We start from the raw sequence: 26,115 nt of genomic DNA, 5'->3' as shown, positions 1-26,115 counted from the left end.
AGATAACTGTTGGAAAAACTGATTTTCCAGTTGCATTTCAGGACAGCCTCCTCGTTGCAGAGCGCTCATCGCTGTGTGTTTTTGTACTGCAGGACTGATTTTGGTTAGCTTGTTCAGGTGCAGTCGTGATTCAGGCCCAAACAGATGATAATTACAGGTTCCTGCAGACTAAATTTGACTGCCGGTACATCTTTCCTCCTCAGTTCCCTGAAAGGTGCACAATTAAAGGCACTTATGATGAAGAAAGTCTGGTGTTAAGTTAAGCTCGCAGAGAAAAACTCCATTATCGTATGCAATCATGACGACAGCACTTACACAAAATGAGTTTCTGAGTGTGTGCGCTAATGGGCCTCAGAGTGTCAGCTGCATCACGGAGGAACAAAGCCGTGTTTGAGTTATGAATTTAGGCAAAGGCGTACATGTGCAGACTTAAAGAATTAAGGCAAACACAAAGAAGTGAATCATTGAAGCTGAGTTTGAAGCAAACACTGTGGTATTAAATGTAAGAAAGGGCAGAGAGACGATGTGTTGGCAGGATGTTAATGAAGTTATTAGCCCTGCTAGCTGATTGGCTCTTTGGAGGGCAGTGTCAGCTCCCACTTTGGTCCAAACTGAAACATCTCAGCTACTATTGGATGGATGTGAGAAGTCGTTTACAGACATCTGTGGTCTCCTGATGTTTCCTCTGGAGCCAACATGCAGCTGACATTTGTGGTTTTAAGTGAAATGTCTTGACAGTAACTGGACGTATTGCCATGACGTTTGGTACAGATGTGCATGCTCCCAGCGGGATAAACTGTTTTTTGTGAAACTGTTATATCACCCTTGTTCTTATTGTTGCAGATTTTCTTTGTCTTCTTATCACAGCAACTTTTTATTGTATTATTATTGCACCTATAGCACCTGCACGGTCTTCAATTGTCTTATTGCATCTTTATTGTGTTTCTGAAATAAGTTTATTGGCACAAAACGAAGATTAAAGGTACAAAACTTTTCAAGCACACGTTTTTGAATAGATCAATATTCCATATTAAGAAGAATAAAATCGAAGTTCTTTTATGAATGAAAGAAGTTTACAGTTAAAATGAACAAATATTCAGATTTGAAATGTTAACAGAGTTTGTTCTGTCTGTATCTGTGTTATTGTTCTTCAGTTTAGTTTCAAATGTGTTTTCCTTTTACCTTTTCTGCCTCCGAGCTGCTGCTGGGTCCTGTTCTGGACTCTGAGTTCATCGTGAGTTCACCGTCTCCGCTGCGGGTCATCGGGTCAGCGTGATACTTCAAGGCCCACTCCTCGTCCCCCTCCCGCCCCAGCAGGGATCCGGCCTCCAGGAAGCGACCGACCCACCACAGCCCCACACTGCCCTCACAGAGCCGTGAAGGGCCCACGGCAAAGCCGCGGGGAAGCAACGTGGAGAGAAGTGAGGCGAGAGCAGACGGGACAGGAGGAGCAAGACAGGCCATCAACCTGTACAGAAAAATAAAAAACAACTCAGACAGAACTGAGACTGAACAGGATGAGACACGTTCAAGCACAACACTGCTCACATTCTCAGCAAACTCACCGAAACACCTTTCATTTTACACCATGACCCTGCAGCTACATAAACTTTGACCTGTTTTTATATATGCAATGTCACATTTATGCTGTGTTCTGTTTCATTTGTCTTGTTTTCCTTTAAGTCTGTCATTTCTTCTGTGAGGTATTCTGTTACAGTCATTTCGCTGCATACCGTATAAATAAATACGATGTAAAATAATGGTGAGGACTTTGGAAAGCTGCAGAGAGGTTAGCAGTTAGGGTGCATGCATGCTGAAGGCATTAAACACAGTGTCAGGATGCACACTGCTGACCGTCTCTGTGATAAATCAAATGACTGATATTATTCATTTAATTGTACTTTTTGAATTTGTAATGCGGTTGAATTTAGCTACTACAACAATAAATCCTAATATTCAGGTCTAATAAGATTTCTTCGAATCAAGCAGGTTATTCCAGGACTCTTTCCACCTCTGCTCATACTGAACCCTGTAAACCAGCTTTGAGCAGCTGTCTGCGGGCTTCGAGCTAACGCAGGGAAAATGCATTTCTGGCCAACAACATCATCACAGCGCTCGTCTGTTAGCTCTGAACTGTTTGGGTAGATTCAACTAAAGGACATCCATAGTTATTGAACTGTGGATGTTTGTACTTCTTATTGATTAGCATTAATCACAGAATTATGCTAACTTAAGCTAAACGCACCCTGTTTTTATGATTTGCCAAAGCTAACAGTAACAGTGTGTGTCGGTGTTTTGCAGCAGTGAACTTTTACGACGCGTTAGCTTTGGTTAGCAAAAATCTGCGACATAAAATATTTTATTCCTATTTTTTATAATCACAGTAACTGTGTACATACTTCGGATGCGATCGGTGTTTTACGCTGATTATCTTAAGTTTAATTATTCCGATGTAAACTCTGGGAAAGCTATCGTTATCCAGTAAGTAAAAGCAGCAACGGAAGTCCCTGCAGTTTATGGTCCGACCGGAAAGAAGTTGGAAAGCATTGGTTCCGCGGTCACATGAGGGCAGCTGCTCGATATCGTTCAGTTGCTACAGTGTGTATAATCATATCAATACCTGATAAGAATATTAATTACTGCTATACATGTTTATATGTAAACGTACCTATACCTGTCTATAGACACACACACACACACACACACACACACACACACATATATATATACACACACACACACACACACATACATACATACATACATACATACATACAATAAAGTATACCGTATAGTGTGTGTATCATCTGTTCAAAATTAACAGTAAATAAAATGAAAAAACAAATGCCAGACAAAATACAACTTCATAAGAAGTACTGAGAAATAAGCCACAAAACAACAACAGAACATAAAACATGTACTTCCACATTTGAGGTAAACAAGCAAAGACGTCTTGTGGTTTGGGAATGAATGCACTTGAATGCATGATAAAACCCCACGACTGTCCAGGTAATCCCATGATACTCTTTAATAATCTGAGTTGGAGATGAGACTTGATTTGACAGTAAAAGACCTACTTTACTGTTGTATAATCCCTGTTGTAGATTAGTTGCCTGAGCCAGAATTAATCTTCTTAGGTTTTATAGTATGCCTGGTGACAATGAGATCTTATTTTCATTGTCAGTCTAAATCTGGGGGGGGGCAAAAAAAATGCAACTGAACACACGTGATAATACGAATCTAACCAAAAGCATCTTCTGGAGTCTAATTACCCGGTTTTCCTGAGTCATGGAAGCGGACCATCCCTGGCTGTGATTGGTTGATGTCAGCCAATCACAGAACACTACAGTTAAGGACAGGTTCATTTAAAAAGCAGGCAGCAATCGGCGTTTTGCTCTTAATGTGGCGTCAGAGATAACCGCCGTGAAACCTTCTGAATCGGCAAGAGAAGTTCACAAAGTATGTAATAATTCTTGACAGTGAGTCAAATCTTCATTTCATCTTGTGGTTTTTGAGTGTTTTAATGTTACTGCGCACATTAAAGAACGTGTTACAAGGCTGCTCAAACTTTAGCTAGCTAGCAAACATGTCGTTCATTAGCAATGTTTGCTAGCATGAATTCGGACGTTATAGGCCAAACAGCATTAAAGATGGCTGATGTTTCCTCAGGGTTTTTTTTTTTCTGCCTACGTCAGGGCTTTTTGGTCTTGGGTGCACTTTCCAAACTGAGGCACTGCATGTGACTGTTTATGATGCTGAGATTAAGGTGAAGGATATTTCTAATTGCTTAAATGACTCTGAAACAGCAGCAGGAGTTCCTCCACACATGAGGTCAGGTCAGGATGTGGACTCTTTTTGCTGACCAGTGTCATTACTGTGAATGAAGATGATGATGATGATGATGATGATGATGATGATGATGATGGCAGCTGTGCGTTATGTGTGGGTGCAGTGAGGATTTTTTGGTTTCAGAAAACCTCAAACACAACAAATAAAAAAAGCTCTCAGATGTTTGTGTTCGGTTTATGAAATGCCTCGTTCAGACAGAACTTCCACTCACAAACAAGTGTCTAAGCAGCTAAAATGAGACGTATACACAGCATATACATTTAGAAGTATTTATACACACACATCATTTTTGACTTCTTGAGTGACATGTTCTGTTTTTCCTTTTTTCCTTATTGTAGTTGATTGCTTTTGCCTGACGTTGCTGTCATTTCAGCAGCGATGTGCATCGTCCACAGAAGGATAAAGTGAGTATGTCTTCACCCCCTTTTACACTCAAGTTATGTGGGATTTTAATATTACCTTTGCTGGTCAGTGGTTGTAATCCCATCCAAAATGCATTTGTGGGTCGTTTTTCACTCCCAGCTGAGTAATAATCACAGCCATTGTTAACTTCTGTTTCTCAGTCAACTCACTGGTTGTCCTCTAATTGATGTATCATCCCTGTACCTTATAATGGCTCTCTGAGTTTTTTCTAACAGTCCTCATTCCAGAAATGCCAGGATGGTGTGTAAAACATAAATAAAAACAGAATCAATCATTTCCAAATAAAGTTTTTACTGACAGCGGTTTTACAAAGTGTTCCTGAGCCCAGTAATATCCTTTATACAACCACGTGTTTCACAAAGTGGTGAACCTCGCTGCATCCTTGGATGTGAACAGCTGATTGTATGCATCTAGTACATACTGCATACTGCGTTCGTTGGCAGTATGTAGTAGCTGCTTCCTAATGCAGTTATTCAGTTATTTGTGTGATGTTTTGATATAGTTTTTGGTCAATATTGAAGTTCAGACCTCAAACACCGAATGTCACCTCTGGTGCCTCTGACGTGATGTTCCTGTTGCTAATGTGATGTAACCAGAAATGGCTCACTTAGCAGTTTGTTTTAGGTTACAAACATTTTCTGTTTTCTGCTAATTAGCTTGTGCAAAATATGCTGAGAGCAGAGAGAAACGATTCATCTGGAGGCGCAGGGCGGAGAGGTGAACCGGTGTGTGTGGAGGGTGGAGTGCAGAGGATCCTTAAAAGACCCTATTCAGTCACAAGGGAACGCTGACGCCATGTTCAACCCAACCTGTTGGGCAAATACAAATTTACCGTCCTTTTGTTATTCCTGTGAGTCAGTGCTGTGTCCTGTTTGCCTCAGCTGCTGCCACAGAAACACTGAGCTCACTGAGAGGCAGACGCAAGGTGAAAGACGTGTTTGTCGTCTGTACCTGGAATATCTGGGCGGTGACCCTCCTGGAGCACCGGAGCACAAACTGACCTCTGCAGCTTCCTTATTATATAAGCTTCACACTTGTAAACTTAATGTCTTAATGTAGCTGCGATGCATGAACAGAGATGAGAAACATACAGTCATGAGAGGAACCTGAATCCATCACAGACGTTGATAAGCAAAGTGTTTTTATTTGGTGTCGATCAGTGTGAGTACAAACCAGAATCAGAAAGAATCAGAATCAGAAAAAGCTTTATTGCCAAGAATGCTTTTACACATACGAGGAATTTTTTCTGGTGAAATTGGTGCATGACACATCTACTAAAATATGACACATCTACTAAAATAAGAGCATAAAAAATAACAATTTAAATATATATACACAAGTCTGTTATTGTTAGAAACACAGTTCTGTTTTTCAGAAAGAAGTCCAAGTTGAGCGTTAATGTAGCGTTAATGTAACGCATTAAACATAAAACATTCAGACATGTGGGTTCACTCTGCACCACTTTGGTTTAATAAACAAGAAGTCAAAAGAGACTGTTAGATGAAGATGAGGATGAGGCAAACAGACCGAATGTATTTCTCTTAAATTGTATTTCATGTATTTATATCAGTTCGTTTATCTGCTCCGTGCAAAGAGCCAGTGTGTCATAACTGAACTGAAACTTTCGTGTCAACAAATGCAGCAAAAAACCAAAACCAACAGCGTGTTAGCTTGTTTCTCAGCGCCGTCTGACCCTGCCTGTGGCACTGAAGATGCTCATCTTTAAAAACAGGTCACACACGCATATTTTCACTCTTAAAGAATAATCTGTCATTTCTTTAAACAGCTGCTCGCTGTAGTTTGTACAAAATGTTGCTCAAAGAATTTGTCGGGGGCCGTGTGTGTGTGTGTGTGTGTGTGTGTGTGTGTGTGTGTGTGTGTGTGTGTGTGTGTGTGTGTGTGTGTGTAAGACTGACTTAAAATAAACTGCAGTGTGTGTGTGTTGTGTTTTGAAAAAGCCTCGCTGCCAGTTTGTTCCAGGAGTCTCTTGCGTCACTGCAACCAAAAAATCCCCTGCGGCTTGAAAAACGTTTTGTCCTTCAGCTACCATCAGAAAAAAAGACACCTGTGAAGCTTCTGACAGGACATGTGTACCTGCAGATGTGGTTGATTATTACTCTTTGGTTCAGTTGATCTTGCTGATGTGCGCTTGGCATCCCAGCGTCAGGTTCTTCTGATGCATCCGCGGTGTGTTCATGGTGATGAAGGAACATGTCAGCCAGTGAAACCGTGTGGCTCATTGATGTGTTTTTAATAGTTTTTGAGCAGTACTGGAGCTCTGTGGCACAGAGGAAGAAGATAAATCAGGCTTTGGACACACAGACAGAACTTGTCAGTAAGATTCATTGTTGGTTTTGGTCTTTTAATGTGATTTGTTGACAGTAAGAAAATAGAAAATATTGACAGACGTATCCTTTAAATTAGTGAATAAAAGCTTTGACGTGTAACTCTCAGTCTTTGGTTTCTCATGAAGCAGGTGACAGGATGTGTGAAGGAGGCACAGCCTCCAAATACAGCAACAAGGACACAAAACAAGTGCATAAATGAAAGCAGTCAGTCTGATAAACACAACAACAGGCAATTCACCCTGTAATGCTTACAGCGAGGTTATTTCCTCTGAGGTTACAAACATGAAATAGATAACAGGTTCATTTTACTGACACTTGCTCCACACAGACACTACGCACTGCACAGCCTTGTGGGAGATGATGACAACTAAAACACACAGAAAACAAAAGGCTCAAACCAGCCAACATGACAACCTGTGGAGAAACGAGCAGTTTCTCTTCATCCTCTGCAGATTAAACATGAACGCTTGATTCCTGCTGACGGCGTGTCGCACTGAGTCTCTCTCGTTTATCACTCACCGGCTCAGTCCAGCAGAGACTCTGTCGCTGTGTGAAATCAATAAATAAAAGGTTGTGTTTTCACATTGACCTAAACTCTCTGCTTTACACTGCAAGATACTACAGCCGACTGTTCAGCGTGTTGGATTTAAGTTTAGTCTGATTGTCACCTGTTTAATGTTCTCTTCTTGTTTCCACTCATGAAGGGGGTCATTTTAAGGAGATATGTCCAATAAATCCACTTTAGAGATGTGAAATAATCCAATAATCCTGAATAACATTTCCAATACATTTCTGACATTTCTCAGTACTCCTGCTGACAGTTTAAATTAGGAGCTGCTTGTGTCAGACCTGAGTTGAAATGAAACATCCCTTCCAGCTGTTGAACATGTTGACTGACATGTTTGTCAGGTGACCGGTTTGACACCTCTTCCACCCTGGATGATTCACGCCAACGTACACAGATCAAATTAAACCGTCTAACCAGTGCAGTTATACTCGGTGGTCCTCAGGTGCCGCCTCTGACCGCCTTTCCTGGAATGATTTCTCACTCTGTGGAAGTAGATTTCATGCTGTACAATAGAAAGGGACGGCGGTGAATGGCTTTCTTCTGACAGTGAAACCTTCAGATACACTGACTGAGTGCAGAAACCAGCCTGAAGGACAGAAGCTGTCGGGGCACTTGAATAATTGATTGCTGCCTTTCTCTTCCTCCAGATATACAATAAGCTGCACCTTATGGGGACACAAACGTCATTTTTGGGACCTCACGCCATAAACCAGTTTTATAGCAACGTGTCAACCGCGAACCAGACATAATGCTGCCTTCTGTAAATGTAAAACTCGTTGAACAAAGTATCCCAGCAATGATTTCGCCAAACAAAATTATATTACAATACACACGATAAAAATAAACTCAGAGCAATAAAGTTATTATATAGAATTCAAATCTATTGTGAGGGTCAGGGGACAGGACAGACAGACATCACATCACCATGCTGGGACACCCTTCATGTGGGCCTTCCAACAGTTTAACCCTTCAGTTCCTCTTCACTAAAATGGAAAATGGCCTTTTGTGTGCTGCAAATGTTCTTTAAAATAACAAAGTCCTCCTCTTCCTTTAGTGGAGCCTCCTGCTGGCTGCTGCGCTCCTGCTGCTCCTCCGATGTATTCTTCTTCTGGCTTTCACTGCGGCGGGACAAAAACACAACAGTGAGTTATTGTTAAGAAACAACACGCTTCTTTCCTACAAAGCAGTCCCAGGATGAGTGACAGGTATTGGTGCAAAGCGCCCTCACCATCAGTACATTCCACCTGGGGTTTCTCCCACTGCCCGTCCACTTTACAGCGAACCACCGGAGGGTGGCGTTGTGTAAAACCCGGGTTGCACTGATACCGGATGATGGCGTTGACAGGGTATTCCTCCCTCCTGTTACCAAACATGTGGGCATTCTCCACTTCTGGCGGGGCACCACAGGACACTGAGGAGAGAACCAGAGACCACAGGGCACTTTACCAAACCAGGTGTCCACTTACATGTTTTTTAAGTAAATGGCTGCTCAGATGCTACTGAATGATCATAGAGATATTATGGGAATTTTACAGGAATGCTGGGCTGCAGTGTGTCTCTATGATCCTCTCGCTCTTAGGCTGCTGATGTTTCTGTCATGGTTGGGGTCATACACTCTACTTACACAAACCTCAGTCTGATAAAGGCTTAAGGATCTCTCTGCTACTAGGGGAGGGGGAGGCACCTTAACAAGGGGGATGCATTCTGGTCATTTTGCTAACAAGGAAGATAGCATCTCCCCTCAAATCACCTACTGGCTGCAACCAAGCTAGTGAACTTACCAGTGCACTTATAACACATTTGCGAGTATATCATCAAATCTAATGGCTCCGTCTGAAAGGGGGCTCCCTCGCTGTGCTGTTGAAACTCCTGTGGAGAATTATCTTGCAGCTCTGCAGCTTTCTAGCCTCTTTCAGCGCTTTAGTTTGATTTTACATCATTATCTCATCGTAGGCTAACAAACCAGCAGCAGCAGACTTTAGGTCTGAACCAACACACCTGGGCCTTTCTTGCAGGTAAACGGCAGGTGGTAGTTGCAGGGCACGTCGTTCCACTGGCCGTTCTCATGCCAGATCATCACCACACAGTCTTCCCCGGAGTTGAAGTAATTATCTGGCTGGTTTGGCCTCCAGTTCTCGTATTGCTGTGGAAGAGGAGAAAGTAGAAATTTACTTGACTAAAATGTAAACCTAGACTCAGAGAACAACGACGAGGCACGTCCTGCTCCGTCTTCGAATGTGGACATTCAGAACAGGTATAACCTCTTTTGCCCTTCAGTGTGATCAGACAACACTTTGTACGAAGCAGTTTGTTTTAGGATACCCCATCCAAAAATGCAGCCCCATCAGTCATTTAAAGTGCTACAGGGGTCCTGATACAAAGGGCTCCAGCTAGAAATGTGAAGTCTTCCAACAACAAAGTAAAGCCTGGCTCAAGTTTTGAAGGGCACCTTTCCAGAGTTGATGTCTCGTAGTGTAATCTGTGCATCCCAGTAGGACACTGTGCAGCGTATTGGCTTCTGAAAAGCCCTCAAACTCATTATTCTGATCCTCAAACAGAGTATCATCTCACCAGTACATGAAGCAATCAGCTTCCACCAACACAGCCATGTTTTTCAAACACGCTGTTCTCAATCCAAACTCCCTTTAACGAAGGCAGTTTTTTTGTGTTGCACCTGTTCTTTGCCTTTCAATAAACCCACTTGTGTTGAGGTGGGTGGAGTGGTGCAGCTGAGGTCGTGTTTATACAGATCAGATGGCGCAGAGCTATTTTGGATCTTGTTAAGGCATCGCATTGAATTTGCTTGCTCAGACAACCTCTTTCCTCTTTAGATACCAGAGATACGCAAGTCAAAATCACAAAAAAACTTATGCAAAGTGCAAAGTTAAATGAAACCCAATATAGAACTATTAATGCAGTGAAAGCATGATTTGTATTGGGTTAGATTTATAGGTTAGCTCTGATGAGGCATCAGGTATAAACAAAGAGTCATAATTGACCTTGTTTGCAGTTACAGTTGTTTTGAATGTTGTCCTTGGAGGCATTTTGCATGTCTTTGTGATTGTTTTGAGTCTCTTTGTTGGAATTTTGGGTGTCTTTGTGGTCACTTTAGTCTCTTTTTGGTTGTTTTGTGTCTCTTTAAGGGGTTATAAATAAAAAAAACTGCTGCACTAGGCCATGCAACCAAACTTAACTATACTCTGCCTGTAATAGGAGAAACACAACAGTGTAACGTCCTCACTCACCAGCGGAGTGCCATCTGTCCAGCGGAAGTCATTCTCTACTGTCTTGTCATTCAGTCCGATCCACTGGTAGTCCTGTGCGTTTGCTGTGGACAAAGAAGTGCTTAGACTTTATTTTTCGTTCCTCTCTGTCTTCATCTCTGTTGACACGAACACACACCACATTTTCCACTCACAGTTGACGAAGTGTTGCTCCTCCGGGGTGATGATGCTGACCAGGTGGGCGTTCAGGTCCCGGCAGCGCTGCTCTGCGTCCAGCCACATCTCTCTGTCAGAGAAGTGTAGGTAGCAGTTCCCCTGAAACTTAGTCCAACCGTCCTCACACTGCTGCTCATCTGCAGCCACAACACCAAAGAGTCAACGTTCATTCAGTGTATGGCACTCTGACTGCACTTTCACCTAAATATGCACAAGTGTTTTTCATTTTTAGGGCTCTGAGACTCAGATACACTCTAATTAAATCTTCTTTCTCATCCACAACTACAAATGGGTTGGGAAACTAAAGCACAGCATCTGATGATGAGAAGCCATTCTGTATTCTGATCATTCTCTCTGCTGTCTGTGTAGTATTAGTGTTTGAGCAGCTGATAAAGTGCTTGATATTGTTCACAACCCATGTAGTGTTTCAGTTTTGCCTGTTCAGTACTTGTCTTGTGAGTCGGTGAGGAGCGTTTTTCCTTCTGCAATGCCCTCAGTCTTTCTGGAATCCAGTACAAATCTGACAATGGACAGTGTTTCCACCCTGACATACAAAACAAACGTCCCAGTACAGACTGGAAAATTAAACATAATGCTTCACTTCAGCTGGGAGAGCCCTGCCCAACAGTAATGTAATTGTGCGTTTCAGTTTTTTCCTCTTACTGTAACACTCAAAGGCTTCATTCATTCTCTTGCTCCTCCTTAATAATTTGAACTTAAAGGGTCAGTCCACCCAAATTACATAGAAGTATTTTCATATTTTCCTATGTACCCCAAATGGTGCTGGCTTTATTTGTCGTGCGTGATGTCCACCTCTAAGATTTCTGACATGCTGTCAGTGTCATGCCTTTCACAACAAGTCCTTCAAGAGACAATGTCCCTGTTACACAGGATGATCCACAGACATGGGCCTTGGGATCAGTACGCTTGACATTATCTTAGCTCAAGGTCCACGAACTTTGCAGCACTTTAAACTGAATCTCACTGTCTGCATCAGCAAATGGAATTGGCTCCGGTGTCATTGTACAATATATGGGTACAAAGAAAGGATGATGAACCTCTTACTCTAAGAACAGGATGTACACTGTGACTCATTAAGGACCTCCAGAAGTATCCCTAACACTCCTTTATGCGTTTGGCCTGTGGAAATGTCTAGGAGTCTGCACCATCCACCATTTAAAATCCTAAGATCTGATCTCTGCTGCTCTTGAAAGGATCCCACCTGAAAGACACTTTGCTTTCTGCCTGACACACCTTAGAAATTGGATTATCAATCATTTCAAATAAACTGTCTTTATGAAAATTGTTTAGTGTGCTTAGTGTTTAATCCTGGTTGGGATGTTTTTTGTGAAAACACATCCTGCACTTGGGTTTTTGAGGTTCTCTAACTCCTCCCCCCTTAGTCACTGTCACCATGCCTGTCAAGCTTTGCATTCTAACGTGGCACTTACGCAGTTAACATTGATAGTGGTTGCAGATTTGCCACTCAGCAGCAATTTTTGAATAATGGGATGCTTCAGTTACAGTAGAATCCCTTGAATAACACAGCTGAACTGGCTGTTTCAAATGTAACCTGAAATAATGTTTCTAGCTAATAATATGCTGCTGTCTTAAGACTTTGTATCCAGAGTAGGTAGAGAGCTAGTTAGCCAGGCATGCTAACATTAGCAGCTTTCCTAAGAGCAGACAAATGCATTGTTTATTTTATTCCTTTGACTTGTGCTGTTGTGGTTTGGGTTTTGGGAAAGAAAACAAAACAAAACAAAACAAACAAAAGAAAAAAGCATCATCCAGACTCTTTGGATGCTGAGTGTTGCTCTTGCTCGTACCCCATGCACATCTGCACATCACTCTGGAAACATGGAAAGACTCCATATAGGTTTTAATTAAGGGTCAAATGTTCAGTGTTTTGAGCAGTAAAACGCTGAACAATGACTGCCTCACTGGATGCTATTCCTGGGAAGCAAGGATTGGGGTGAACTGACCCTTTAGTTACTTTTATGACCTTTTTTAAAACAGGGTCTCATTCCAAACCAGGGACATCACAGCAACATGTCGTACATCTTCGACTGCTGGACCACCGCGACTCCTCATGACTTTGTATTTTCACAGAGTCACAGCGAGCAGTGATGCTATTGGGTGGTGATGTTTAGCATCTCTTTCCTCAGTTGTTTTCGAGAGGCTGTTGTTAGTATTTATTAGCTGAAGCTGATCTCATACCGATCTCACAGCGTTCCCCTCCGTAGCTGGGCAGGCATAAGCATTTGTAAGAGTCTGCACTCTCCACACAGGTGGCTCCATTGGCACAAGGGTTGGAATGGCAGACATCTACCTCTGCAAAAAAGGGGGCGGGTGACACTACTGTTTCAGCGTGGGGTGGGGTGGGAGGTTGGCCAGCAAGGTGAGGGAGGTGAAGCTGTGATAGAAGGACTATCACACCTCAGGACTGAGAAGTTAATGAACAATACTGTAGCTGCTGCAACCTCTGATCCAGATTAGACTTCCTGCACACTGAGTCATCATCTAAAATCGCATTATTTGAGGTGTTTCAGGTAACCAAATTATTATCATAAATGATATATTTTAAATATAACAAATCTGTCTTTATTTCTGTGAAGAAAACAACTGATTATTGTAATATGTGCAGTAAGTTTGTGTTTGAATCTGTGGTTGGTTGCAGCAGAAGATGAGTATTGAAATTCAGCAGGTTGAGAGCACTCATATGATGCCAGAAAGCACATATGTTCAGCATGCATACAGCAAAGCAGAGGCGGCATTCTGGCACAGCAGACCAAAAACAACATACAGGCTGAAGACAGTTTTAATAACACGTGTGACACAGAGGCTGTACAACCTCAGAGCAGAGCTGATACTTATTTGACAAGCACCCTAACATTCAATCTGCCACACAAATGCAGAGAACCATAGCCAGACACAGACAAAATGAATAAAAGAGAACCAAAGGAACACAAAACATAGCAAAAATATGATGCAAAACACACCAGGATAGAACAGCAGGGAGAGATAAATGATTTTGTTAAGTCTATTAATTCTTACTCATAAACAGTCAATATAATCACAATCAGTTCAGTGTTTATATGAAAATATAACTGACAAGCTGATTAATAAACAGAATGCAGACCAACAATATAAAACATGCAGACTCTTCGATAACAGACATACAGAGAAACACTGCTGGCAAAGTCAGGTAAACCAAAACATCATCACACAATATTGAATTCAGTAGCTTTAAAAGAGAAAGGAGAGAGTTAAAATTGCTGCTTGCTGCTGTTCTGGGACTCACCATGGCAGACAGCAACCCCATCCTCTGCTGTGCATGGAGCAGCACCACATGGGTTGGGTTCACAAGGGTTGAAACCACCTAGAAAAACAGGTGAAGTGATTCAAACATGACATACACTAGTATTACTTTTAAAAGAAGTACTGTGCATCAGTCATCCGGGTTTTCATTTACTCAAGTTGAAAAAAGTTGAAAACTTGACTTCATCAGTGTCATGTTTGCAAATGCTGCATTGCAGCACCTGAACAAATTCTCCTTCCACGGTTGTTCTGTGAATAAAACTGGACAGGTTGCAGTCCTGAAAAGAGCTACTGAAAGAGGCTATTAAATCAGACATTAATACAAAGCAATTAACACTAAGACCAAACCTCTCTGCTAAAATTGATGTATCAATCATGTTAATCCTGATGAAAATCAATGCACACTATGATGTGGTAATTCACATTTCATCAGTTTTTCCAAAACATTGCATAATGAGGGAAGTCAAAGCAGCTCTTTGTGGTATAATGGCTGACTTTATCCATATCGGGGGGACTAGATGCAGGACAGTGCACTATAGATATCTTGAAGTGCAGTTGTCATTTGGTTGGAGCAGTGATTTACAGCATTGATTCAGTCTGTTCTTTGGCTTTTATGGCTCTTTAAAAACATTTTTTTTCACAATTACAGTTAGTCATTTGGCAGACGCTTTTATCCAAAGTGACATACATATGAATTCACACACCAATGGCACAGCATAGGGAGCAGTTTTTGGGAGGGTTCAGTACCTTGCCCAAGCTCCTGTTCGGGGATGAGTTTGAACAAACACTGATCTCCATACCCTGACACACTCTATCCCACGATTTTACCAAAATACAGGATCAGAAATGTCATGTTATTGTACAATCAGTGATAGAAAATACAGATTTGTCACAGAAAGAAATGTTTGACCTACCCTCCACTGAACCAGTTTCTTCAACAATGCCAGGTGTCTGCACAGAGGCTGGTTTAGCTGAAGTTGGAGGAGCAGCCAGTCCTGCGGGTGCAAGCACCGGGCCCTGAGTTCCATAGAATTCACCAAGGGTCTGTGACAGTTCAGTCGCACTAAGGGCCTCCTCTGGTCCTGTAGTTCTCTCTGTCATTGTCCATTCACTGGATGGAGAGGGCAGCACCACCTGTGGCAGAACTTCAGAGGAAGCTCCTGAAGAAATGCCACTGGTTGTGAACAAGCGGTCATCTCCACTGCCAGAGTAAAAGCCACTGCTGCTTCCTTCTGCACTGTACATCAGTGACCCCTGTCCAAGCTCCATAGAATGTGTGGTGTCTCCTGACACCTCTGTCATAAAATCCCCTGTCAAGAATGTGACACTGCCTTCTTCCCCGCTAGTTGAGGACTCAGATCCTGACATCCCTGATCCAGACATTCCTGATCCAGACCCAGAGACAAAGCTCAAGCCTCCAAATCCAGATAAGTGTTCACCACTTCCCTGCCCAGAGCTGTAGAGTAAAAACCCTGAGGCCTCCTGCTCTCCAGAGGATGACACTGTAAGTTCAGTGAACCCTGACCCTACAAAGGTCACACCTGAGAAGAACCCAGAGCCACTTCCAGAGGCCGAGCCACTGAGATCACCACTGAGAATCCCAGATCCAGACATGTCTCCAGAGCCACTGAACGCCAATAGGCCTCCACCAAGCTCATACTCCTTGTGGGTAGTATGGGTGGACACATCGATCAGTTCACCATCAATCAGTAAGATCTGAGCATCTCCACTTCCCGAAGCTTCTCCTGACTGTCCACTAGCACTTCCAGAGGAGAATCCTGATGGGAAACCACTAAACCCAGAAAAGTCCTGGCTGGTGAAGAAACCCGATGACATGCCAGAGAACTGTCCACTTTCCCCAGAGATTTCCATTGAAGAGCCACTCTCCGCCGAGCTTAAACCAGATCCACTGCCAGATCCAGACAGCTCACCACTACCACTGAGCACTCCAGAGCCTGCTTCAGATGACGGGAAGATAAGGACCTCTGTGCTTCCCTCTCCAGCTTCTTGGAGTTCTCCTGAAACTGAGCCCTCTCCAGAGATAATGCTGTCGATGCCCGAAAAAACAACAGTGATACCAGATCCTTCTCCACTGAGAGCTGATCCAGAAGCATCTGTACTGCTGAAACCTGATGCTCCACTGGCCAGCTCAGAACTTCCACTGCTGGTCAGCTCTCCAGAACCAGACAAATCTCCAGAGGCAGACAGTTCTCCAGATCCAGAGAAATCTCCAGATGCAGACAGGTCTCCAGAACCAGACATATCTCCGGAGGTGACCTGATCTCCAGAACCTGTCAGGTCTCCAGATCCAGACAGATCCCCAGAGATTACATGGTCTCCAGAACCAGACAGGTCTCCAGAACCAGACAGCTCTCCAGAGATTACATGGTCTCCAGAACCAGCCAGGTCACCTGAGCCAGACAAGTCGCCAGAGGGACCCCCAGAGGCAGACCCTGAGCTGAAGTCTGCTGAGCCTGAGCCAGAGCCTGAAGTTTCCACAGGGATGGGAGTGACGATGGATGGAACAGCTAAAGGGACATAGAGAAAAAATCAGTGTGAGACATGGGAAATAAAAGGTACATTTTCACAAGTCATTTATTCATGATTTAAATCTTACCAGGCCTCAACAGATCAGTAACTGATGTTAGGTTAAGTAGGGCCTCCTGGATATCTGTGATGTTCAGTCCAGTTTCATTTGCAATAAGTAGAAGGTCCGCTGTAATAATGACACAATAATTAATGATAATGAAATTTAAAAAAATATATAATAATTAGCCCATTAAATAATAGTCAAACATTCACCTCTAAAACAATATGCATCAAATCTGGCGTCGAGTTCCGGAAAGCTTGTCTGGTTGGGGTGAGCGTAAACAGTGTGCACTCCTGATTTCCCTGCTCCACACTCAGTGCGGGGGTTGTTGATGGGATACCGGACGCTACGATCCACTAGCCAGCCAGCACGGCACTTGTCAAAACCCATCTTCCAGGCTGCATAGAGCTCTCCGGTGGAGGCCAGTACAGCATTTTGCTCTTGACAGCTAAAAGCAGCTTCATCATAGGTGAAACCCTCAGCAGAGCCCACATGGAAAACCTCACCTGTGGAGCAGATGAGGAGATGTCAAGAAGGTGATAAATAATGACTTTAAACAACTAACTTTTGTCTCACAATGTCTTTTGATAGCTGTGTAAAAAGTGGGATAATGATGGTTAGTCTGATGTTGATTCACCCTGTAATTGCGTGTATGGTAAAATTGAGTTGCACAAAAGTCTCTTTTAAGTTAAAGGGGTGTTTTTTTGTTGTTTTTTTTTTTTTTTTTTTTTTTACAAGACAAAAAGTGTTTTCTTACCTTTGAGTCCATCAATATAGCAGTACACATCATATCTCTCATCTGCTTGCCTCAAACCGTAAGACCGAACTCCAGCTTGATCCCCCAGATCACCAGCGCATTTATCTCGAGGGAAAACAATAGGATACCTAGAGAAGATCAATTGTAATGATGTGATGTTTTGGACAAGAATCTCTCTCCTCTGAAAATGAAAATACATTTCAGATTTACCTTACAGTCTGGTCTAGTAACCATCCTGCATCACACTGGTGATACCCAGCTTCATATGCTGCCTGCAGCTGCTCTGGGGTGGCAATGGATGCTCCGACACTCTGGCAGGCAAGTTGGGCTTCAACAAAGGTGAAGGCATAACGACTGGAGCCTGAGCGATAATGGAAGACCACGCCTGCACAGAGAAACACGGGGAATTCTCATGTGGTGGAACCATTTTTGACATAATAGCAACATTAGTATTAGGGCTGGTCTTCATATGTGACGTTATAATTATCATACAGTAACATGCATCAGCAGTTTTGTCACTTACCATTTTGAGGCATCACAAAGCCTTTGCCGGGCTCCCTGCCTTGTGGTGGGGCAGTGGCCGGCTCTATCAGGTCAGTGACAAACTCCGTGATATTTGGTGGCTGAGGCAGCGGCAACTCAGTAGTGCTGTCTGTGAAGGTGAAGTCCACAATGGTAGGCTGTTGAGTCTCCACCTCTCCGACTGCCTCACTCTCTGTGGTCGTTCTCCTGAAGAATACCTCTGGGCTTCGTGTCACTGTCGTAACACTCAGCACACCACTGCCCTCTTCTACGATGCCTGAACCTTCCTCGTCAGGGGACTCTGGAGGTGACCGGGGAGAGAGATTAGTAAGAAAGTGCTGAAATTTTCCCATCCAATAATGTTGAGTTTCTAACAAGCCTGGCCTCTCCAGTCATGTAAAATGTCTAACCTCACAAGGTTTAAACCAGCACAAATTGACTCCATATTACTTTGCTGATACCTAATTGCTTCCACAATTCCATCACCCCAAGCATTTGGTATTGTTGACTCAGTGTTCGGTGATTCAGTGTTCATGCATGTATTTGTTTTACATGGCAATTAGGTCTCCCAGCAGAATCCTTGTTGCTGCTGAGAGCTCCCTTGAAGAGCATAATCTTTCCCTGGGTAACCTTTTATGATCAAAGGTCATCAATGGGGGTCAATCTCTTGGCATAAGAATCTCTGACTAGTGAAATTATCGGCGTATGGTAACAGTGCTCTCAGTATCTCCACTCTTTGCCTGAATGATGGCCTACCTGTGTAACAGAAGGCGTCGTAGCGGGACTCAGGAAGTGGGTATCCTGTTTGGTTTGTGTGTAGATAAACAGTTCGCACCCCCAGAAGACCTCCTCCGCACTGTGGCCGACGAATGTTGATGGGGTAGCGGACACTTCTGTCTCCCAGCCAGCCGGCATTACACACATCCATCCCACCTTGCCAGGCCAGGTAAAGCTGCCCTGTAGTGGCCAACTGAGCTCCCTGATTAGAGCATGCCACCACAGCCTCAGAGAAGGTGAACTTTTCTGCAGAGGTGGTGTAGAAAACTCTGCCTGTATTAGTTAAGAGAAGTTCATTTAAGTTAAGTTAAGAGTAAAATGGGGAAAGAACCTAAGAAAATTCTCACACCAGTCCCAAGTAGAGATATTGCATTGTTCATCTCAGTGTACCTGTCATCTTTTCAGAGAAGCAGTAAACATCATAAGTCTCATTGAGGTCTCTCACTCCATATGTTCTGACCCCAGGCAGTTCTTCTTTGTCACCGTAGCAGTTCACACGAGGATCGTGGATTGGGTACCTTGAGTTAAATGAAAATAAGTTTTGCTGTCTTCAATATGAAATACTGTATGTCTTCAGTATTAAAAAGGACAAAAACTTGCAAACGGATGATTTTGGAAAAGTTGGTCCTCTCAAACACATGCTGATATCTTACATTTGCTTCTCTACAACCTTAAAACTACAAAATTCACCTTTTCCTTTTTACAATATGTTGTTGTCCATCAAGTGACAAACCAACCTGACTGTTTGGTCAGAGAGCCAGCCAGCGTCACACTGGTGGAATCCATCGTCGAAGGCTGCTTGGAGCTGTTCAGGAGAAGCCATGACCGCACTGTTCTGGGTGCACGCTGCTTTCGCCTTTTCAAAAGTCAGACTGTAGCGACCCATGATGGCACGGTAGTGAAACACGATACCTAGAGATAAAAACAAGTGCTTTAATGGAGAATGAATTCAGTTAAATTTTTTAATAATCAATACAGTAAAACTGGATAGTACACAGAAAACCTCTGCAAACGAATTCCTCGAAATTAAGATGTGAAATTTCAAATGTGTGTGTATATTTGGTCGCATTTGCCAAGTAAATTCAAGAGTTATGGCAGTTTACGTCACATCGGGCATGCCTACAGGAAATGACAACCAGGAAAACTGTGTGGAACATTACAAAACAAGCAAATAACGTTTTACTGGATGTTCAGATTTGTTCCTCACTGACATTATGTGTAAGTGATGTGACACTTCTTTGACAGCTCATTTGCATACCTTGAACCTGCACATGGACGATGTCGTGGTTGTCCTCGATTCCATGCTGAACCTCACAACGGTAGACCCCTGAGTCACTGGACCGCATCTCAGATATCTTGATGCTACCATCTGTAGGAGTCATGGGGTAGCCCACCAGATGAACTCTGTCCAGGTAGCTCTCGCTGATACGCACCTGCCCTTCCAAGGCCACTAGAATAGTTGTGACTTTTTCTTTGGTAACAAGGCTCCATTTGATACGATGAGAAAGAGGAGCGATGGTGGGAGCTCCGGGGTCTGGGACAGTGTGGTCCTACATGGGAAACAAAAATTCATTCACCACCAGTTTGCTGAATAAAAACAACGGTCTGAAGTTAATTAAAGGTAGCATTAGAAAATAGAAAGGTACACAATGACAACAAAAACTAACTTTAATAGCACTCAAACTAATCTGAACAGGCAGTCGGCTGTTTACACATCAAGCAGACTCAGAACAACATCACCATTCATTTTGAGTTGTGTTTTTGTCCTCTTGATGAATTTAAATCCAATAATAACTCTCCTTTAGCTCTGTCTTGGTGTCCACAACTCCTGAGTAAATATCTGACTCTTCAGCCAGTTTCTTCACCGGCTAGTCATTAAGTGGGTCTGTCCTCCATTTTGTGCTGGGCACATGGTGTCCGGTGGCTCAAAAAACTCCACAGTGCTGCAGAGTTCAGTGATAATTCTCTGGATTTGTCATTACAAACAACCCCTTTCAGATTTAATGCAGCGATTTGATTCAGTTGTAAATATTCTGTATCAAATTCAGCAGAGAATATACTGGTCTTCAAAACTAACTGACGTAATAAACGCTTATAATTACACACCTCAAAGTAACACGGTAGAACCAATGTTCCTCCCAGTAGAGGACGCTGTGGTTCCTCCAGAGGAATGCTCACACTCAGCACATCCTCCGGGTCTGTGAAGGAGATCGAGAGTTTTCTGGTCAATTTCAACAGGTGTTGTAATGACAATGACATATACTGAAGAGAAGATGATTATATTGCCGACATTTTGAACATGTGGTCTCTCTCTTCACATCCAGTAAATTCATGACATTATTTATCATAAATATGTGTTCTTACCCATAAAGGAGTGCTCCTCATAAATGTAATCAAATGATGCTGAGATGACATGTAGACACACAGACAGCAACACAATCCACCTTATCATGTTTTACCTGAAATATGAAGAAGAAAAATTGTTGTTCTCATTTCCATCACTGCTGCATATAAAAATAGTTTGTATTTACTGAGAGGTCTTAAAAGGATCCATTGACTTACACCAAAACCAGTAACTTCTCTAAAGACGCACACTGAACAGTCATTGGAAACACATGATGCTGAGCTTCCAGTGATGCTGCAGTTTGAACGCTGAATGTCTGGTTTGTTTGGGCTGGAAGAAGCCAGCTCGTGTTACTGATGTCATAACACTCAGATCCAAATGAAACTATGAGTCATTTATGTTCAAGTCAAAATTCACCCATGTTGTTTGATTCTTCTCCTTTGACTGTTGGAGTCCACACCTCCACCTTTAATGTCTGACACACCCAAACTTGATTCCAGTTTTCCTCCACAGAAGCTCCACAGCAGCTTCTTTTCCCAAAGGAATAACTCACAACCGCACATCTCTGTAACGTTCATGTGCCGGCTGAGTGATTACTCTCTCTCTCTAACAACCGCCTCTTATTTTCTCACAGGAAAACAAGGAGCTCCAGTTCTTTCAAAAGTAAATATTTGCTGTTATTCCATCTGAGAGACACTTCCTGCTCCTCCCTCCTTCTACAGTGAAGGACTGAGACTTTTCCCAGATTCAGTTTGGACATTTCCATGTGCATGTGCATCAGAAGTGACACGAGCACACGTCAAACATTTTTCATACGTGACCACAAACGTGCGTCATCAAATTCTTTCAGTCTCAAGTCCAGTCTGATTACGGGTCAGTGAACAAGTTACTAGTTTCTGGTGCAGGTCGTATTTTTTTTTACATCTTTTACTGGTATTGTCAGTAAAGTGCATTAGTTAGTAGTTAGCTAAGCAACATACTCACATCACATACGTAAGTTTAAATTATGTGTAACAAACTTATTTTGACTCAAACTATGATCTGCAAACCTAACCAAGTAGTTTTACTACCGAAATCTGACCAAACTGCCACCGTTTCCCACCTGTTCTGTTGTTCAGGTCTGAGGATGTATTGGAGGCTGTATATGTTGTCACTGGTATTGAGATTCTGCCATGTACGAACTTTGTCTTTAGTAGTTTTTACTGTGTGTGTTCAGTTTTGTGCAGGTTTTTTTAGATACTTGAGTCACCTAGATCTTATTGCTAAGAGCGGTTTACTCGAGTTTAATTAGAAATGCAGGACTTTTAGGAGTAATTTTCCTTTCTCTTTGCCATTTGCTGCTTTTAAAGGCCCTTGGTTTCAAATCTTTGGGGTCCATCATGAACAAACTATTTTCTCCCAAAGTTAAAACACTTGTCAGTGTTTCACAGGAGAAATTTCTGGATTTGTGTGGGCCTAAAGGTGATGCCACAGCCATCTGGGTACCAATCAGGATTCATCAACATTTGATTCAGAGGCTGATGACAGCTGCTGTCACCCACACAGGCCTAATGAAGGTGAGTATTTTAAGAGTTATTTAGCACTAAATCCACTTTTTTGAGTTAGGAAATTACATGTAGAGTCACATACTGACTCTAAAGTCTGTAAAAGTCTGCCTCATCAGGACTGTGTGGGTGTGGTTTGATCACACTGATTGGCACCTGTGGCAACACAACAACTGACCACAGACAGAAACACAAATACAGAAATCTCTCATGAAGTAAAACCCAAACTGTCAGAAAGTTCGCCAGAAAATAGTGCGTTCATGTTGGAGCTCTATACTCAGAAAGAGGCTTCTTCCACCACTGCATGTAAGATAACGAGACCACCACAGTGTCTTATCTCTGATAGTGAAGAACACAGACACAACTGTAAAACAGTTTTAGAAGCACTGAAACATGAAGGAAACAGCTCAGAAACTCTTGGACAGACTGTCTCTGGGCTCGTGGTCGGGTTGAAATGCAGCTCCGGCTCTCACCACAGATTCAACAAGCTCCTGCAAACTTTTCTGAGCTGCAGAAATCCAACACGCTTTGTACGACCTGAACACATTTCTCAATTATGGCCAGAGATGCAGCACAGGGTGAATGCCTGGAAGACTTTAGGGAAGAAGCGTCTGTGTGGGGGCTGCAAAGTTATCCTGTATTCATCCTCGTAGGGAGGTTTGTTCTCTGCTTTTAACTCGTCCTAAACATAAGGAGCAGTGCCGTCTTCAAGGCACTGACAGAAGAATGAACCTAACGTACATGTTCATGATGGGAAAGAGAACATGCATGTTCTTTTAAGATGTTCTTTTGAGGTACTTCATTGCTTCCTACTTTTACTCATTTACTCATTACATGTACTGTGTGTACATGTAACGGAGTATAACTGTGCTGTTGTTCCTTTCACTCATGTAAAACATCTCAGTACATCTACCACCGCTGCTGGCTGGCTGGCTTCTTCTGCCTTGGTGTACACGTTTAGCTTTTGTGCACCGCTGGGTGAACAGTGACGCACATCACCCACATTTCTGTTTCCTCCTCCTGCTAACGGCACATCATTTCTAAAATACGTGTTTGTCGTTCAGATGTGTCGGAGAAGGGCTAACTTTCTTCAGACTTCCCTTTGAGGGAGTGCCTCCTCCGGACTGAGCCGCGCTGTTTGGACTGAGTGACAGTTGATTAGCAGCTGAGCTGTGTGTGAGCCGTGCCGGTGGTCGGCTCCACACTGAGCTCATTCAGCCGCCGCTGAGGTCCACTCCCAGAGAGACCGGGGCCTATAAGACCAGATCTGTTCCCCCTGAAGCCCGCATTATGGCAGCTCTGACGACAGGGCCTATGTAAACAGCCCGCCGTGTATTCCAGCTCCTGCCTTTCCATCACGTCTCAACACTGCCGACATTCAGGCGGGAGACTTGGAAAAGTGAGACATGATGGGAGGAGTGGAAGGCCAAAGGTGCGGTCGCACCGGGGCTTTGATCCTCACCTGTTTCCTCATGTTTTTTAAAGCTTGTTCTCCACATGAGGAACATTTCTCAGTCAGGTTTAAAAACATCAAGTTTGATGATTCACATTACAGAAATACTGTAGACCCTCCTCCATGACGGAAACAAGTCACTATAATGTTCCTATAAGACTCTTACAGCAGTTTGACATCTGCTGGTGACCTGCTGTGGACAGATTTTCTAGATTTATACTGACTGACTGATGTTTTGTACTGTACTTTTTCTCATGTGGAAGACAAAAAATGTACTATGATAACGATGTTTAAGATCTATTTAAGAGTGATTTGTATCTAGAATCAAGTAAAATGAACTTTGGTTTTAGTTGGTTTTATTTATGTCAGTTTTTGGCTGTTGCTAAATGAACTTTTTTTCTAATGATTTTGTTCTGAAATTCAACAAATATGATACTAAGGTAAAAATGTTGTGTTTCAGGTGAAAACCACAAACGCAGTCCCTTAATGCCCTTTTTAAAGAACTGTTCCTCTTTCAGTAAAGAAAATTCATACTGACCCTTGAGAGAGGGGGCGCAGATGTACTACAGTAGTATCATAATAAGATATATTAAGGAAATAAATTTCCTAAATATTTTGTGAATATTCAGTTTTAATAAAGCACACATGCTAATGCTGATCTGTCAGATGAAGGCCTGGTCCTCTCACACATCCATTCAGAAAACTTGCCAGAACAAAACAAAGTGTTTAACTCACCTGTTGGAGAAATACCTTCAGTGCTATCGAAGTCAGACTCTCCTTCAGTGAGCTGAGCTCCAGGTTTTGAGTTTAAAGGTCCCAGAGAGCAGCAGAGAGCTCAGGATGCTCGGCTGTGTGCAGAGGAAAGAGACTGGGACCAGGTCAGGCTTCAAACCTCAGAGGGAAACACCAACGTCAAGCTGCTGGCAGCGAGGCCTGAGGAGCGCTGGTTTCTGCTTTCAGAATAAAAGCATTTCTGTAGCTGTTCACGTAATGTGGGACGAAGCTAGACTGTTTTATGGGAAGCGTTCAGCTCGATAGGAATTTCAAATCAAGCGTGCAAATTCATTTTACTCACACACTGATTCATTTTGACCCTTTTATCTGGAAATACTGACACAAGGAAAAGTACTGACACACTTTCAGGACACCGTCAGAGAAACCTTCAGCCTAAATGACCCATAAAATGTCCCACTTTTCCTCTGTTCAGTAGTTCTGTTCATAGTAAAATGTCGACCTCAGATCTACTGAAGAGCAGAATCTCGTTCACACGTTTTTAAATGGATTTCTGTTGTAAAAAGTTTCCAAAATTTCCAAAACTTTCCTGAGGAAAAAGGTTCAGAGTTAGTATCAAAATTTCATCAATGTCTTTTATTGGGGAGCTTATCCTGATTACTTTTATTAATGACTCTAAAAGCCTGTTCTGGACTTGGACTTATTTGACTGGAATTGTTTTCACTTCTGTTATTCTGGGCTGGTTGGTGTCTTCTTTTTAAATAGAAGTTGCCCATTTGATTAGTTTTCTATTCGTTTTCGTGATTGTCGCTGTCTTGTGTGGAGCACTTTGTGACTTGGATTTTGAAAGAACTCTATTAATGTGTACATGATGTCTGAATATTATTGTTGAGCATTATGATGATGGTGATTATTATTTTGTTGTTGTTGTCTTTGGTGGTGGTGGTGTTAGTACCAGCAGTAATCATAGCAGCAGTAGTTTTAGAAGAATCAGTGTTATTGTTGTTGCCTGTTTTCTATGGTCTGTCATTCTTTTACATATTTTCAAACCCAGCAAAGGCTTTTATTTTGAAGGAAACATAACTGGGGCTGCCTGGCACACTTGACTTATCTGATGGGGGTGAAGGAGGAAACGGGGGTGGAGTTGGGAGGGTGTGTTCTGTTCCACCTACCTGTCTGATCGGGCTAATGTCGTCTTTTAAATAATCAGACGTTAAATCGGTTTTCACTAAACTTCTGTTTTCCTGAAGCGGCTCAGACTACAGCTAAACTGTTACAGTTATGATACCTTAATTGCTCTGAGTAGTATTTTTACAGCTTAACCGATCCCCATTTTTTTCTGACACAAGACCAGACTTTGGATGAAAACATCAGCACAGATTTCCCATGATCCTCTGCTCTGCTGTCCCGCCGTCACCTTTGGGCTCTTTAACGGGCTCCTGCAGCA

The 26,115-nt window shown here is 42.7% G+C and overlaps 2 protein-coding genes across 3 annotated transcripts in view; both read right to left on the bottom strand.

The window, feature by feature from the left end:
• Positions 1-2,497, bottom strand: part of znf408 (zinc finger protein 408) — a 15,280-nt gene extending 12,783 nt beyond the window's left edge. Inside the window, exons 1-2 of the mRNA XM_076734659.1 lie at positions 2,400-2,497; positions 1,183-1,468 (exon numbers count right to left, since the gene is read on the bottom strand). Of these exons, the coding sequence (XP_076590774.1) occupies positions 1,183-1,464 (282 nt within the window). The 5' untranslated portion in view covers positions 1,465-1,468; positions 2,400-2,497. The remainder of the gene's footprint in view (positions 1-1,182; positions 1,469-2,399) is intronic.
• A 3,385-nt stretch (positions 2,498-5,882) lies between these two features.
• Positions 5,883-24,789, bottom strand: LOC143323022 (aggrecan core protein-like). Of its 2 annotated transcripts, XM_076734568.1 has the most exons (20): positions 24,672-24,789; positions 20,960-21,054; positions 20,702-20,793; positions 19,854-20,145; positions 19,333-19,507; positions 18,986-19,113; positions 18,575-18,868; positions 17,820-18,119; positions 17,507-17,681; positions 17,297-17,424; positions 16,752-17,045; positions 16,567-16,665; positions 14,864-16,477; positions 13,933-14,010; positions 12,849-12,962; positions 10,607-10,765; positions 10,434-10,516; positions 9,187-9,331; positions 8,417-8,599; positions 5,883-8,306 (listed from the first exon to the last, which is right to left on the bottom strand). In XM_076734568.1, exons 2-20 carry the CDS (start codon positions 21,045-21,047, stop codon positions 8,239-8,241), a joined length of 4,509 nt encoding a protein of 1,502 aa, XP_076590683.1. In that variant the 5' UTR covers positions 21,048-21,054; positions 24,672-24,789; the 3' UTR covers positions 5,883-8,238. The 2 variants fall into 2 exon arrangements, with proteins under 2 accessions (XP_076590683.1, XP_076590691.1); XM_076734576.1 differs by lacking the exon at positions 12,849-12,962.
• Positions 24,790-26,115: the final 1,326 nt, after the last annotated feature.

Source organism: Chaetodon auriga, chromosome 1, assembly GCF_051107435.1.
Source record: "Chaetodon auriga isolate fChaAug3 chromosome 1, fChaAug3.hap1, whole genome shotgun sequence".
Taxonomy (NCBI): domain Eukaryota; kingdom Metazoa; phylum Chordata; class Actinopteri; order Chaetodontiformes; family Chaetodontidae; genus Chaetodon; species Chaetodon auriga.
Note: the sequence above shows the minus strand (reverse complement) of the source record. Positions and strands in the feature narration are given on the sequence as shown.